Source organism: Rhopalosiphum padi, chromosome 1 (genome assembly GCF_020882245.1).
Source record: "Rhopalosiphum padi isolate XX-2018 chromosome 1, ASM2088224v1, whole genome shotgun sequence".
NCBI lineage: Eukaryota > Metazoa > Arthropoda > Insecta > Hemiptera > Aphididae > Rhopalosiphum > Rhopalosiphum padi.
The window spans coordinates 71668880-71685075 of record NC_083597.1 but is presented as its reverse complement, the minus strand read 5'-3'; the positions used below and the strand labels follow the sequence as shown (position 1 = coordinate 71685075).

The following is a 16196-nucleotide window of genomic DNA, read 5'->3' as shown; positions in this document are numbered from 1 at the left end:
ATACCTATATGTGTTGTCTTTATCTTACACATGTAAAACATAGTAAAAGCTGTTTTGCCCAGGATAGAACTACTCAGGCTGTAGTGATAGAAAAAACTCCATATTATATATAATATAGTTAAGAACATTATCTGTGAAATATTGTTTTTTTAATAAATTCAAAATATTTATTTTTTTAAACTTTAATAACTTTTTTTTAGTCATGATATATGGAAAATAAAAACAATATTTCACAGCCAAAGTTCTCCTTTTTATGTAGTGAAAATTTTGTTTCTTAGTTATTACTGTAATCTTCTTAGATCTTTCCCGCGGAAAACAGTTTTTGCTAGGTTTTACATATGTAACACTCATATGGGTGTTGCATCCTCTTAACATATTTTAATCTTTTCGAGCTATAAATCTGACTTTTCACTAATTTTACTTGACATGTCAGCAATAGAACCTTATGCCATGACTTAAATATTCAAAATATAATTAATTCTTATTATTTAACTAAACTTTATAATAACTTTATCAATCACCCAAAAACTATTCACTGTCTTAAACAAAAATGAACACATCATATAAATGAACATGTTCATACTCAAAGTAGTACTAATAGAAAAAAAATTGTAAATCTATTTAATAACTGTATTAATATTTGTGTACAGATTGTAAAGTTATATTTTATAGTTTTTTAGTAATGATTTTAAAAAAGATGCCTAAAGGTTATTTATTACTTTTTTTTTTTTTGGAATTAAATTTGCTTATGTTGTTAGACATTTTTTTTAAAAATTATTTAAGATCAAAGGTAAAATAATATACACAAAAATTGATTATTAAGATATTCTTTTTTTAAAAATCAAAACAAAAATAAGATACTCAAACAAAATTTCCCAAAAAATTATATATATGATACATAGCATAGTTTGCACACTTTTGGTAACCTAAATAATAAATTACAGATAACAATAAACCAGGTTATTTATAATTAATTCACTAGTTTTCACACTCTATAAACATACCATTAATTTGATATAGTTATAATTTATAAACTAATTATAAATATAATATATTTTAAATAAAACAATTAAATATAATCCATAAAAAAAATGAACACAACAAAAATTAATTTTTAACTAAAAGTAACAGATATAATACACATACATATATTAAATATTTCATTCATACGTTAAGTTTATGAAATCTAGAATATTCTATGCTTTCAATAACTTATACATCGTATACCTATAAAAAATAACTGTTTATTGATGCTAAGAAGTTGTGAAAAAATTATTTTAAAAACTTGAAACTTTATTGGGAATTAAAAATAATAATTTGAAATATCAACAAAATTTAAATTAATGTAAAATGTATGAATAGATTGTTATGATAAAGTAGCGGTTCTCACCATTCTTCTGGTGTGACTAGAATAATATTCTTTGGTAATCCGCTTAAGTCTTTGGTTTTCAAAAAAATAAAATTAAAATTAAAAATGAACTAACTTCTAAACTTTGGCATCCAAGTTGTTAACATAACACCTAAAAACAATTCATTTTGGTTTGAATAAATAATAAATTTAACTAGATGTCTGAAATCAAACTACATATGTCAATAAATTAGTTACAGCGATAAGCAAGGGGAGGTGTACATTATTATAGTATTATCATCTGTGAAAACCAACACCGATATTTTATTAATAAGTTAATATTTCCATTACCTATTGAAAAAGCTTAATAAGTTCTACAGACTACTTTTATAAATTGCTTTATAATACATAATTAATATCTCTCAATTTGAACATATATTACAATAAATATTCAGAATTATTTAACATTTAGTACTCAAATTCACCACCACCAGTTTTGAGCTATAAATACAGCGTTGCAAGATAGTTGTGGAAGAACAAGTAGCTTATAAATTATACTATGCAATCTGATTCATTGATCAGGTAAATTTGAGCCATTTTAAGATTTGTTATAATTTTCTAATTAAACCAGAAAATGGATCAAATTGTTCTTAATCTATGTAAGCTAACAAGTAATTGTCATGTTATTTATAAATTAAAGTCATGACGTTAATTCCTCTAAAATTTCTTCAGTTGTACGTCGTTCACTTTTAAATCGGTCCATATACATTTTTGGGACAGTCCAGTCTAATAATATTTCAATATTCTTTTTTAACAAGTCATTTTCGCTTTGACCATTTTCACGGTAAGGACTCCGACCAGAATTTTCAATTGAATCACATAATACCAAATCAATAAGTCTTTTTCCGAAACCTAATGCATTTAAACGTTCAGTGGTTGATATACGTATCAGTAAAACTGCCAATAACATTCGCATTCGATCTAAAGCCATACCAGGGGGAATAAATTCTTTTGTTTCTTGTTTTGGTGAACATGTTTCTTCATGAGTAATTATTTGAGTTTTTGTTTTGAAATATGAATTACATTTAACACACAAGTAAGGTTTGTCTGTTTTGTGTATAGTTAACATATGTTTTTTTAAATGTGGTAGTTGTGTAAATGCTGTATTGGTACATACAAGACATTTAAATGGTTTTTCTCCAGTATGACGTCTTACGTGCATTTTCATAGCTGTTGAATGTGCAAAAGATACTTTACAAACTGGACACGGATAAGGTTTTTCTCCACTATGTCTTCTTTCATGCACTGTCAGTTGAGAACGTTGTACAAAACGAGCATCACAACTTTTACATTCATAAGGTTTTTCATGACGATGTGTCCTCAAATGCTGTATCATATGTCCTTTAAACTGTTTATGACATATTTTACATGTGAATGCTCTGATATTATTATGATAACTAGATAGATGTTTAGTTAGACCATCCCTACGTAAAAACGCTTTTCCACACACTTCACATACATAATCATTTTGTCCCATATGCCGTTTCATATGGCCACGAAGAACTGAACGACATGCAAATAATTGATGACATATTGCACATTCTAGTGTATATTGTTTGTTATGAGAACGCGCATGTTGCCATAGTTGACTGGCTCTTGTGAAGGATTTTAAGCATTTGTCGCATCTAAAAAATTTATAGAAATTGCTCAAGAAATGCAAATTGAAATGATAATAATAATACAAAATTGTTAAATAGAATAAATAATCACTTTTTAAATCAGACTGAATTAATAAGTGAATACAGATATTTATGTTCCTTATAATATTGCTAAACTAATAAAATATTATAAAAATAAAAATATTTATATATAATATATTAATTTAATGCAAAAAAATTAAATAGACAGATGGTAAATAGGCATTATATAATATATAAATTTATTTTCCATTTTATATTATTAAGTTAATTTTAATACTTTTAATTAGCATAATAATCTAAATGGATAATAAATTAGTATAATTTTATACTTGATATTTATATAATTTTATTTGTCTTAATATTTTAATTTGCAGTATCATTGATTTTTTTTTTTAATTATAATTTTAGGGTTTAGATACTGTAAGTATAGTTCTGCATATTAAACATTTTAGGTAGGTAAATAAAATAGCTCAATTTTTAGACTGAATAAAAAAAAAACACATCATAATAAACTAAAATGTTTAATACAATAGGAAATACTTCATTGTAAAAAATAGACTAAAGCATATAGCTAATGACAGTAAAAGTACTACAGAAATAGTATAGTTACCTTATACTATTACATAAAGTAGAACTATAATTATACTAATTTAATTAATTTTAAATATCATAATAGATTAATTTTTAAATAATTCTATAAAACTTAAAAGAAAAAAATACACATATTTGGTCAATTAATTATTATATTGAAAATCCACCACCAGTATTTTCTTAAAAACTAAGGCCATTTTATGAATGTTTATGTGCTCTAAATGATAATTTTTTATCAAATATTTTCTAATTTATTATTTTAAAATCAAATTGATTGATTTGTTTGCTATTTTTTTTTTTTAAGTCAGAAATATATTTTAAATGAAAATAATATAATTTACTATTGACAGTTGAAAGATAAAAATAATGTATTTTAACTAAAATACACTTGTTTTATTACACATAAATTAAATGGTAATAAAAAGAAAAAAATACCTGTGAGGATAATATCCGGTATGAATGCGCACATGTTCAATAAGTCGTTCCTTGATTGGAAACTTTTTGTCACAATGACCACAAGTAAAATCTTCTTCCCGACCACAATTGTGAATGCACATCTTATGGTTTTTTAGAGTATTCTGATGTGTAAATCTATTTCCACATAAATCACACTCATACGGTCGTTCACCAGTATGGACCCTGTAATGCTTTTTCAACACGTTGGGGAATGGGAAAATCTTATAACAATATTTGCATTGATGCTGTCTAGGGCTTTTTCTAACAACAGTTTTGTTTTTTTTAACAACCCCCATAATTAATATTGCGTTGATGCCGTGTTTAGCTGTTAAAAGTGTTATTCATGCTCATTTATCACTAATGCAAGTAAGATAAAGTTTATAATAATAAAATTAATTAGTATTTAACTTATTTTCATTTTATAGCTTAGAAAGATAAGTTTCCCCGACACCGTAAGAGAAGCGTTGATCTAGTCGTGGTATAATTTCATAAAATATCAAAATTTGAAGCCGTACGTTATTGTGTGTCCATAATAGTTCTTGAATATTGTTCATAATTTTGTTTCAAGACTAGATTCACCTTTGGTTTTATCTGAAATTATCTTAAAACAAAACAATACAAAAAATGTAATTGGATTAAAATGCAGTATACACATATTTATTTTGATTTCAATTAAATAGTAAATTTTTAAGGAGAAAAAAAATAATTTAATGGAGTTTAATATTTAATTGGTAGAATTAAATTTTGATAAAATTATAGGATATTAATTCTAAGATGTATATATAGTTGTAAAATTAGGTATAAATTGTAAATAATAATTAAAATTAAATTAGCCAATCTTAAAAAAAAAATAATAAGAAGAATGAGAATAATATTTACTGTTTGCCTGTATACATTTAATACATGTAATATGTATAAAATGATACACGAACACGCAGCTTTATTGAAGAAGGTATATTGATTCTATTATAAAATAAAAAAAAAATAACTTATGGAAACAAATCGTAATAATTTTGGTGATCTTTTTTCATGATATTATGGCAATTAACTTACTTCAAAATGTATAATTATAATTATTCGAAACTTTTAACTTGCCGTGTACTACTGTAAAATTAAAAAAAATATAGGTTAACTGTACATAATACATATCTGTATGACATTATTATGACGTGTTGATACCAAAAACTAAAATACTAAATAGAACTAATAGAAGTTGGTGGCAACAATAGAATATATTATTAATGGTAATGAATAATGATTGGTGGTTTTCAGATAAATGTCAATAATAATTACGATAAATATTAAGTAAAAATGTTTAACTGATAATAATTTTCTAGATACATAAATGATTACATAACATTTAATGTAGACATGCACTATTCAAAATAATCGTGGTTCTAACACTGTACTGTTCAATCATAGTGTTCAATAGTACAAAATATGTGTGATAATAATTTTACATTGTTGCCAAATATGTTTTATATTGTAAGTTTATCGATTAGGTTTTGTATTTGAGTTTAAATATATACGTAAACTGCCATTAGTCGGATAGCATTAAATTTTTGTTAATATAAAATAATATCATAGTTAACAAAGTACAAAAAAATCCATTTTAATTACAAAAAATTTAATGCAATGATGCGTTTGAAAATAACAAAAAAATTATTGCCGAAACCAGGGATCGAACCAGGGACCTTTAGATCTTCAGTCTAACGCTCTCCCAACTGAGCTATTTCGGCACATTGAAGAAATTATAAAAAATAGGTTTAATTGAAACGTGATATTTATTTTTTAATATTAGTAAAGTAAAATAATTTATTCAGTTACACTAAAATTTATTACCGCTAGGTAAATAGTCAGGATGATTATATTTCTTTTTTCGGGGGAAATTATTTAAATAATTTTAAATACAATTTTTATTTTTTACATGGTTGATAGTAATTAGTTGCCATAATTTCATCGAGCAAATCCTGGATAGACAGAAAAAATAGCAAATTAATTAATAAATAAATATTATTGAATCATATTAGCCATTGTTTTATAAATACGACACAATAGGTTATAATGTTATACACTATATTATTATTTTATATTTAGCCTATGAATTTGGCATCATTGATTTATAAATTATTCGTATAACAATAACATTTTAATTCGATTACAATTATTTTTTGAAAAAGTTGTCGAAATTAAACAATTTTAATTTTTTCCTAAAACCGGGACATATAGGCGTCCCGAAGTTACTTTTCGGGACACCGGTACACTAAATCGAAAACCAGTGACAGTCACGGAAAACCGGAACGTATGGCAACCCTAGTTGATACACAAAACTTTTTATTTTTTAAAAATAAGTTTTTTTTGGGGGGGAGTCTAGACCCCACGGACCCTCCAACTAAATACGTGCTTGACTATCTCAACGTATATATTTTTAAATTTTTTTTTGTATATTTACTTTTTAGTCTTTAATAATGTTGTACCTATATAACATGTTTTTATTTTTTAGTTAATTTTATATATATAGAGCTGCCCATCCTGCCTATATATATACGCCAGAATCGCTACTGCTTATATATCTTCAATCTTGAATCTACTATTACTAATGCAAATCAATAATTCATTTTTACAGTTTTATCAATATTTTTAAAATAAAAATAAAATATTCAGGTATCAGGTAAATAATTCATAAACCTAAATCAAATATATCTCAAAAAAAAAAAAAAAAATACGAATACCTTATTAAAACGAATAATATATATTATTAGGTATCATTATTATTACTGCAAATTGTTATTATACATATTATCTGTTTATTTTTTTTTATATTTATATAGGTAGATAAATTGCGTTTTTATGATTTTTTGTAGTCACTAGTCGATATACTAATATAGACATATAGTTATATACGATATATCTATTTATAGTTATTATATTATATACTTGACAGTTGACACTTGTACATTTTAATACATGCAGGAATAGATCATGGATGGTATGCGGACAATTGGTCCCCGTCATAATTTTATACTCTGACAATTAGTCCCTGGCTTAAAAGTTAAATACAAAATATTTTTTTATCATTAAACGTTTTCTAAAATGTTTTTTCTATAATAAAATACTTTTAGAATAACTTTGCATTCAATTTTTAAGCTCTGAATCTATATAAAATTTAAACAAATTATGTATTTTTAATAACAAAATCTGAAGCATTTAATAATAAATTTAAAAATATTGTTAAAATTAAACTTCCAAATATTTATAATTTTTTCGAATTGATACAAATAATTAATTCAACAACAATGATATCGTTGACAAAAAATAATGATGATGTTTTTTTAAATAATTTTTTGAAACCTTTAAGCGACAAGGAAAAAAACATTGTTTCTATTTGTAATAATTTTAATAATAACTTTTCAAAAGATGATCTTTTGAATTATTTGTGTAGGCTTTCGAGATTTTTATAAATTGTAATTATTATGTTATACAATTATTTTTTTATTCGACTATAATAATATTATTTATTAATTTATTATTATATTATTATGTTCATTTTTATTTTTTTAAAACAAATAACTGTTATTATATTCTAAAAGTATTATATTATTGAAAATACATTTTAAAGAATGTTTAATGATAAAAAAATATTTTGTATTTAACTTTCAAGCCGGGGATTAATTGTCCGGGTATAAAATTATGACGAGGACCAATTGTCCGCATACGATATTTTTTCGCGGGGACCAATTGTCCTAGATTCATCATGGATCCAAATCTAAAGAAATTAGACTTATTACACGTTTATTTTAATTATTAATTTTTTAATTAATAATTAACACTCACAAAGAATGTGGTTTTCTATTGGTAAAATAATTTTCAATATCAGTTCAGTAGATCCAGAGATTACCCCTAACAACGTTAAAAAACGACTTTTCTTTGTATAATAATGTACATAATAGTATAGATATAGCTATAGATTATATAGTATATTAGTTATTACTACTAACATAATAAGTAAATATACTATTTTAACTATAACAACTAATCTGAGTAAAGATTAAAATTTATAATATGGTATTGTTATTGCACAATTTGAGAATTATTATATGATATAAAATAATTTAAAAGTTGTTCGTACCATGAATATATAACTATTATAACTAAGTATACCTATCTTAGTTCATCGTTCGTACATACGTACATTACATTTTTAATTATACTGTGTCAAAATACTAAGTAGGAGTCGAATTTGATTAGTTCCTTATTATTCCACTGGATGTCGCTGCACGTACTGCTTACATTTTTTTATAATCTGACGTGAATAAAATACTAATAATAATAATATGTTATTATGTTATTAATACATTATTACAGAAGCATATATAGGGTGTTAAGCACAACCCTTATTGCAAATAAGCCCAACCAATTTTTACTTAATAGGCCTCTCCTCTCTAGTAAATTAGAATAAACTCATGCCTATCAAGTTCCGTCAATATATTATCTACGTTTAATTGCGTGGAACGAAAAATAAAATAAAAACAGATTTCAATTTTTAATAGTCCTCTTTGCATCCCACGTCGCATTTTTAAAATATTATTTTTTATTAATTTATAAACTATTTGATAGAATTGTAAACCAATGAAGTATTAAAAATTTTAATTTTAAATTTAATTTTTAAAAAAGAATAAAGTATAGGTTATACGTATATAATGTTGTTAAATTGTTTAATCTTTTTTAAAAATGTATAGTAAATCTAAATCTATATAAAATCATTTTTTTTTTAAATACAAATTTTAAATTCAAATTTAGATAAAAATAGATACTTAAGTTGTAATCAAAGAATAATGATTTTAGCCACTTTCAAATTCTGTAATTACATAATAGTTAAAATATAATTTTATTAATAGACTATAATATTAATGATCGAAAAACACAAAAACTTCTTTTTATTGACATACAAAATAAGTACTGTAGGTACTGCGTATATACGCATAATTATGATAAACCAAACATTTTGTTTCATAAACAGATAAACTGGTCTTTTATAGTAGTTTACTTGGCTTGGTAACATAAATTATAGTGGAGGATTCCATTCCAAACAAGTGAAGAGAGGTATGGAATAAGATACAACACATTAATTGTGGCCGACAAAAATAGTAATAGTACCTCGTGTGTTAAAAAAAGGATGCAAGGTTATAAAAAATTTAAAATTTTTAAAAATTGAATATACTCATTTACTCCGAAATTTTGTTAGTAAATTAAGAGATTTAGCAAACCAAAAATCAACTGGAAAACTGGAAAATTGCAAACTTTTAGACAAAAATAAGAGGATTTCAGCGCAATATATTAAATTGTTTTGAATTTAGACATAATAATGTCATATTCTTAAAAATATTATTCTTAATCATTTTAGTAATGGGTGACTTTAAGATTATTTAAAAATATAAAAGTAATTAATTTCTTTCTACTGCTTTAATATTTCTAAAGTTTATATTTTTTAATAAATTTGTAAATTTTAATAATTTATATAGATTCAAAAATAATAATGAGAATTTATTGTTGATTGAATGTTTACTTGGGCGTGTGTAATTTGTGCCAAAAATAAACAAAAAATATAAATATATATGTAATTTGCTCCACATTTAAAAATTAATTTTAGTAATTTCCTTCACTTTAAAATAAGTAAGTAAAAACAGGTACTTACTTTTAATACGTGAAATTTGCAATTCTTCCAATGTAGCATTTTTTTCTTCGGGTGTTATAAATATTTTGTCGAACTAGCGATATTTCATCGGTAGTGATGGTTTGTAAATTAGATAAATTTTCAAAAATTTTAGTTCGTAATATCTTACTTAGTTTAGTATACAAATTTTTCATAGCTTTTCTCTTACATTCATTTAAATGCATTTTGCTGTCTATACTTGTTTGATCATTCCTGTTATGTTCATTTACAATTTCAACTATTTGAACAATATTTTCTTAAGATGTACACACTTTTGAAGTATATTTAATATTTTATACAGGGCCGTCCCGATGATTTGCGGGGCTCGGAGCAGAGTAAAATAGCGGGGCCTAAAATGTCTAAAATATCACTACGCGCGTCAGTTGCATATACAGAGTGATTATTTTATCATTAAACACTTATTATATAAAAAGTGTAAACTTTTTTAAATTTTTTTTTTTTAAATATTTAAGTTTAGTGCTTTTCTATAACTATATAATATACCATTTTTATTTTTTTCACCCTTATATTTAATAGTGAAATAATTATTAGCTTTTGATTTCTAAATAGCAATCTATATTTAAAATGTCATAAAATAGTAGGACTATTTATTTTATAAATTTTTACGTTAAAATTATTATTTTTCATTTAACAGTGACTTATAGCTACTCAAAGTTGGGTGGTTTGAGGTTTTTAGGTGTATTTCCTATTCCTACAGATTATTACGGTTGTGAGGCATTGGCAATTGGTAACAGGTATACAAACGAGTTTATTACATATGAGATATGAAACAAGAAGTATTATAAAATCCGAAAACCAACAAACTTTGAAAAGCTATATCTCGCTAAAGAATTAACGAAAAATAATAATTTGAAATTTAAAATTCATAAAAAAAATAGCCCTATTAGTTTAGTAAATTTGAAATATAGGTTGCCATTTGAAAATAAAAAGTTGATAGTGGTTTACCTATTAAATAAAAGGGTGACAAAAATAAAAATTTTATACAGTTTGAGAAAAGCATGAAACAAAATATTTTGAAAAAAAAAATTTGAAAAAGTCAATACTTGACAAAAGTAAATTAGGGACGGCCCTGATTTTATATGTAAACAATTAAACATAAATATCAACAATAATTTTTAAGGGGCTTCTGTTACCTTGCATTTACTAAGGAAAAATCAATTAGACAACCAAATAAACACGTTTTTAATTATTTTAACACAATGTTTAGACTACGTTCATTACCCATTATTGAAAAACGTTAATTAACGGTATATAAAATAAATATTAAATTGAGTTGGGTTCAGAACTTAATGCAACTATTTTTAATTGCGTTCATATTTATTATAGTATATTATAATTAGAGAACTGGTATAAGATATTCAGATATCCAATATCTAGATATAAAAACCGATACTATACCCAATATTTTAATTTGATAATGACTGAAAAAATTTATTGATTAAGAAAGTCGGCTGATTTTTTACGATATAAGATACGAATAACCGATATTTTATACTATCTTGAATACTATAATATGGTATTATAATAACTACTATGTTTGTACAATATATTTATATTATGTACCTACATTATATAACATACCTATATCTGATTTTCATATTTATATTATTGTTAATCAATAATTATAAAATACTTTTTTAAATATAAACATAATGTATAAGCTTAAATTTAATATGCCAACACTTTATTTTATATATTATTTATACAGAGTACAATACATGATATTTTTATTCATGGAGACGTATTTTTTATTTTTACGTTATTTTATTTCCAAACAAAATTAAGACCGTAGCTTAATAATTAAGTAGGTAACTTATATTTAACAGTACATGTTATGTATTAGCACTTTGATTGAATAATAGACGTATATTTATATCGAGTCATCGAAATATATGTTACATAATAATATGCGCATGATTGATAGGCATAAAATTCAAATTTATTTTTGTACAGCTTTTCTATTCTGTATAAAAAGTGAGTGATTTTAAAATTTATCAAGTACTTAACAATATGAGGTAATTAAACATTTTTATTTAAGGATATATTTTTTAATCTTATATTTTATTCATTAAAATGATTAACAATCTATTTTACAGATAATAATAGATTTGATGTAGTTTAGTTTATTTAATAATCGAGGAAATTCGAAATTCAGACCAGTAGTTTATATTAAGTATAGATAAGCAGTGGTGAGGTACGGGGATACCCCACAAAATTTAAAAATAGTGAAAACTTAAAAAAAAATGTAACGATAACAAATATTAAAAACATGTTGTTTTATTTTGCCTGGAAATAATGTAAAAAGTATTTTTAAAAATATCAATTTTTATATTAATTTATTATTTATTAAAATTATTTAAAATCTATACAGATAAGAGTATAATAAATACATTTTATCATTAATATTGTTTGGTAAATGACAGGATATTAGCATTAATGGGCAGGCACTCAGAATTGCCACCCGACTTGGTACTTTTTAGGTATTATTGTGTTTTTTAGATTCCGAGCGAAGCGATGAATGTATTGATTATAGTGTGATTTTTTATTGAGGATGAGTACACGATAAGTTGTCGTTAAAATGCTTCGATTTTCAAAAACAAGGGTGGTTTTGTTTATAAAATTGGATCTATAGTCTGTACTTTGGAGAGGTTAAATTTAAAAATTCCTAGTACTTATTAATTATTTTTATAATCGGGAAAAACAAACAAAAAATAAAAGAAAACGGGAATTTTTATTCAAATTCAATTTTAGACCAAATGTTTATATTATATTTTCATTTTCAAAATATTTTGACTATTTTTGAGTTATTTATAAGCATAACAAATTTTATTAAGTTTTTTTTTTTTTTTATAAATGTCGATTAAAAATTATTTGCTGGGTAGAAATGCTTGAAAATTGAATATAAATCTTTTCATAACTTATAAGTAATTAATTTCTCAAGTAAAAAATATTGAAATCTTTAGTTGAAATTTTGACAAAATTCATAAAAACTCAAAAATGTACAAATTATTTTGTAGTTTAAAATTCATAAAAATGTTTCCAATTTATATAAAAAAAATTCTTTAAAATATAAAAAATATATAAGCACATTTTTTTTTATATACATTTGAAGTTAGAATTTTGACGAAATTCGCTAGGCCATTGTCTTTTGAGTAATTTATGGATATTGCCGGGAAATGAAATGGAGGATATTTGTTTGATTAATGGATTACTGTGAGAGTTTAAGTTATAATGAAATTAAAAGTAATATAATTTGTCTAATTCATCAAAGGTAGTCATTTTTAGGTCTTTATGGAGATTTTTTTTTGTAAAATACCAAAGAGAGGATGTTCTTAATCGTAAGCAGGTAGACTAAGGCATTTAATTTTGTTTGCTGTTAGGATTGTTTAACATAAAAATCTTACATTAAACGTCTTATAATATAAAATTGACTTTGATCACATTTTTTAAAATATGGCTAATTTTTTAGCATTCTAGTCAATAGGTTGACGGGTTATTTGTATGAGCTTTTACATAAGCGATGCATTTTAAGTTAATGATTGTCGTGTAGTGTTATGTAATAAATCATAAGCGTCAAAGGGGGGGGGGGGGTATGTTATAATGGTGACGACCCTTTGGCTTTGAACTATACAGAAAATGGACAATTTGTCGTCATGGGAGTTATGAACACGTGTTGCAAACCCGTATTTAATCAACCGCACATCATCAATAGCGCTGAGCAGAATTCTAAAAGATCTCTAATGGAATCTACCACCCTTGATTTTCTTTTTCCAGTGTATTATTTTTTTTTACCCCTTAGTCCTTATTTTATTTTATTTTTAGCCTCTCATTTTTATCTACCTCAATCATTTATTAGCTTGAATGAATACTTTTATTTTCACGGGTTCACAAATGTCATTTTTATTTATGATCATCCTTTTTTTTTAAGACTCGTTTATTAAAAAAGAATCATTATGCCACTGTAATATTAGAATAGGGTTGAATTTTTTAATTAATTTAAGATGTGTTATAATATAGTTAATAACCTAGTGCTGACTAATCAAAAAAGTAAGTGGACTCTTATTGGAAGATTAACGTTGTACAATGGATAAGAAATAATAAAGCAAAGGCTTTATCATAAAATAAAGATACAACGGAGTTAATTCATCAACAAATTCTGGTCGACTTCATTTATCTGTGGATTATATTTTTACGAAATAACTTAATTATTTTACCGCACAAAATAATAACATGTAATGTATTATAAATTATAAGCCATCGAATGAAACTGAGCGATGGTAAGTATGATAATATTATGTTCTTACTAATCTTACTTATTAATTATTAAAATACAATGAATCCGTTATTTGTTAAATGTTAAATAAGAAATTACCGTTTGTCAAAATAATTATGTGTGTTGTTTCACATTAAGTCATCATTATCAAAAAAAGAAATGACGAGCTAACATATCACAACTAGTCAGGCACGTATACAAGGGGGGGTTCAACCACTTCACCCCCCCCCCCCACCGAAATATTTTCGATTAACGAGGAAAAAATTGTTTTATTATGTTGCGGCATAATTTGTATTGCTAAATTTTGTATACTCCTCCGGAATTTTTTTTTGTGTACGTGCCTGCAACTACCTAGGTTTAAATATTATTGAGAAAATTTAAAATTATAGCTTACCATAATATTATAAAACTATAAAGTTCATGTTGTATCTATTTCTATATAAATAGTATTACACACACAAACACACAGGTATTATATTACAAAAAAAAAAAATCCATGACAACCAACTAAGGTATAACACTCTATTTCGATATAACCTTTACACTTTTTTGAACAGAGGTTTATACTAATATATTGAGTTCATTTTTCTAGTAAATTAAATATAAATAGGTAATTACTCCTAACTAACAGATACAGACATGCAACAGATTAATATCAATTTAAACTTTTAATTTTTGTTTCATAACATATTTTCTCTTAAGTTATAATTTTATCTTATTTTTCTTTCTTGAATCACTAAGTACGTAATTATAGAAATATAGGATGTATGACTTTGTTTAGTGAAATTTAAAAAAAACTACTCTACATAATATACACAGATGTGTTTTTTACAAAATGTTGTAACATAAATTTAAAAAAAACCTTGTCTCTAGAGGATGCAACTTATTTTAGTTTCTCACCACGAATCTTTTGAATTAAATTTAAAATTCTCGAGCGGTATTAATCTGTTTATATTTAAACATTTTAAACTCAAGTGAAATTTTTTTTAGAATATTTCATTAAAAAACAATACGATCATTACTAAAATAATTTTAATTATCAATGTATAGCATATTAGTTTTGAATAGATTATACGATTATTGATTATTACGATATCAAAATGAAATATGATACTTTATGGGTCACTATTAAAATATATTAATATTCATATTATATTGAACTTTAATTTTTTCAATGACAAAGTATCAGATGATTCAGTGGTTAAGTAGTAAATACGAGTATTCAATCTAAAATGAAATGAATAATTAAGTATTTAATAAGTAAGTAATAACTAATAACTGTTAGATTTTGATATTTTTTTTTATTTGTTTGTCTACATTATACCTACTTATGTATGAGGTACCACGTATATTATAATTATTTTTATAACAATATACATTCAATTATATTTGATTAGATTTTTATTTTTACACTGATTTTATTGTTATTGTTATTTTCATAATAATTATATTATGTTATAATATAGCCAATTATCACTGGGCACTTAGGTATCTATTAGATAATATTGCTATATGGCCTATTTGTTTTGAGTTAAGACTATATAAAAATTCCATCTACCAATAAAGATGGGGTGGGAGTTTGAGTGGCTTAAGTTCTTAAAGCGCTCATATAGCTATACAACGTTATTGTCAGTGCATGACGACGAACATTTGGTTTTTTTTCTTGTGGTACCTACCTATTCTAATTATTAAATACGATATATTATTATTATTTTTTGTTTAATTAATTATTCAAAAATGTATTAGGTTAGGCAACCTTACATAATATTCCATACTTAAGTACAGAAAAGCTTCTAAGATATTTTCCGGTACAATATAAATTATCTTCTCGATCGCTTAACTTGCACAACTTTTTGCGATGAATATTGTATTAAATGTGTTTTTACAAAGTTTTCAATGTACCTACATTGTATTTAAAATACCATTTATATTATAGGAGTGAATGTCAATATGACCTGTTTATTATGTAATACTTTATATATTGTAAAGCAGGACGTTTTGACAAACATACAACATAAAAGTGGTATTCTTGTTAAATATTTACATGACATATATAGGTACTTTATTTTATATTTTAAGATCAGCGTATGGCCA

The 16196-nt window shown here is 24.3% G+C and overlaps 1 protein-coding gene and 1 non-coding gene across 3 annotated transcripts; both read right to left on the bottom strand.

The window, feature by feature from the left end:
* Positions 1-811: 811 nt before the first annotated feature.
* Positions 812-5479, bottom strand: LOC132932242 (zinc finger protein OZF-like). 2 transcript variants are annotated; one of them, XM_060998514.1, is made up of 3 exons: positions 5149-5479; positions 4075-4696; positions 812-3033 (listed from the first exon to the last, which is right to left on the bottom strand). In XM_060998514.1, the coding sequence occupies exons 2-3, from the start codon at positions 4389-4391 to the stop codon at positions 2049-2051; spliced, it is 1302 nt and encodes a 433-aa protein (XP_060854497.1). In that variant the 5' UTR covers positions 4392-4696; positions 5149-5479; the 3' UTR covers positions 812-2048. The 2 variants fall into 2 exon arrangements, with proteins under 2 accessions (XP_060854497.1, XP_060854498.1); XM_060998515.1 differs by lacking the exon at positions 5149-5479 and adding an exon at positions 4975-5058.
* A 282-nt stretch (positions 5480-5761) lies between these two features.
* On the bottom strand, positions 5762-5834 carry Trnaf-gaa (transfer RNA phenylalanine (anticodon GAA)). The gene has a single exon. It is a non-coding gene; the product is annotated as a tRNA-Phe (tRNA).
* Positions 5835-16196: the final 10362 nt, after the last annotated feature.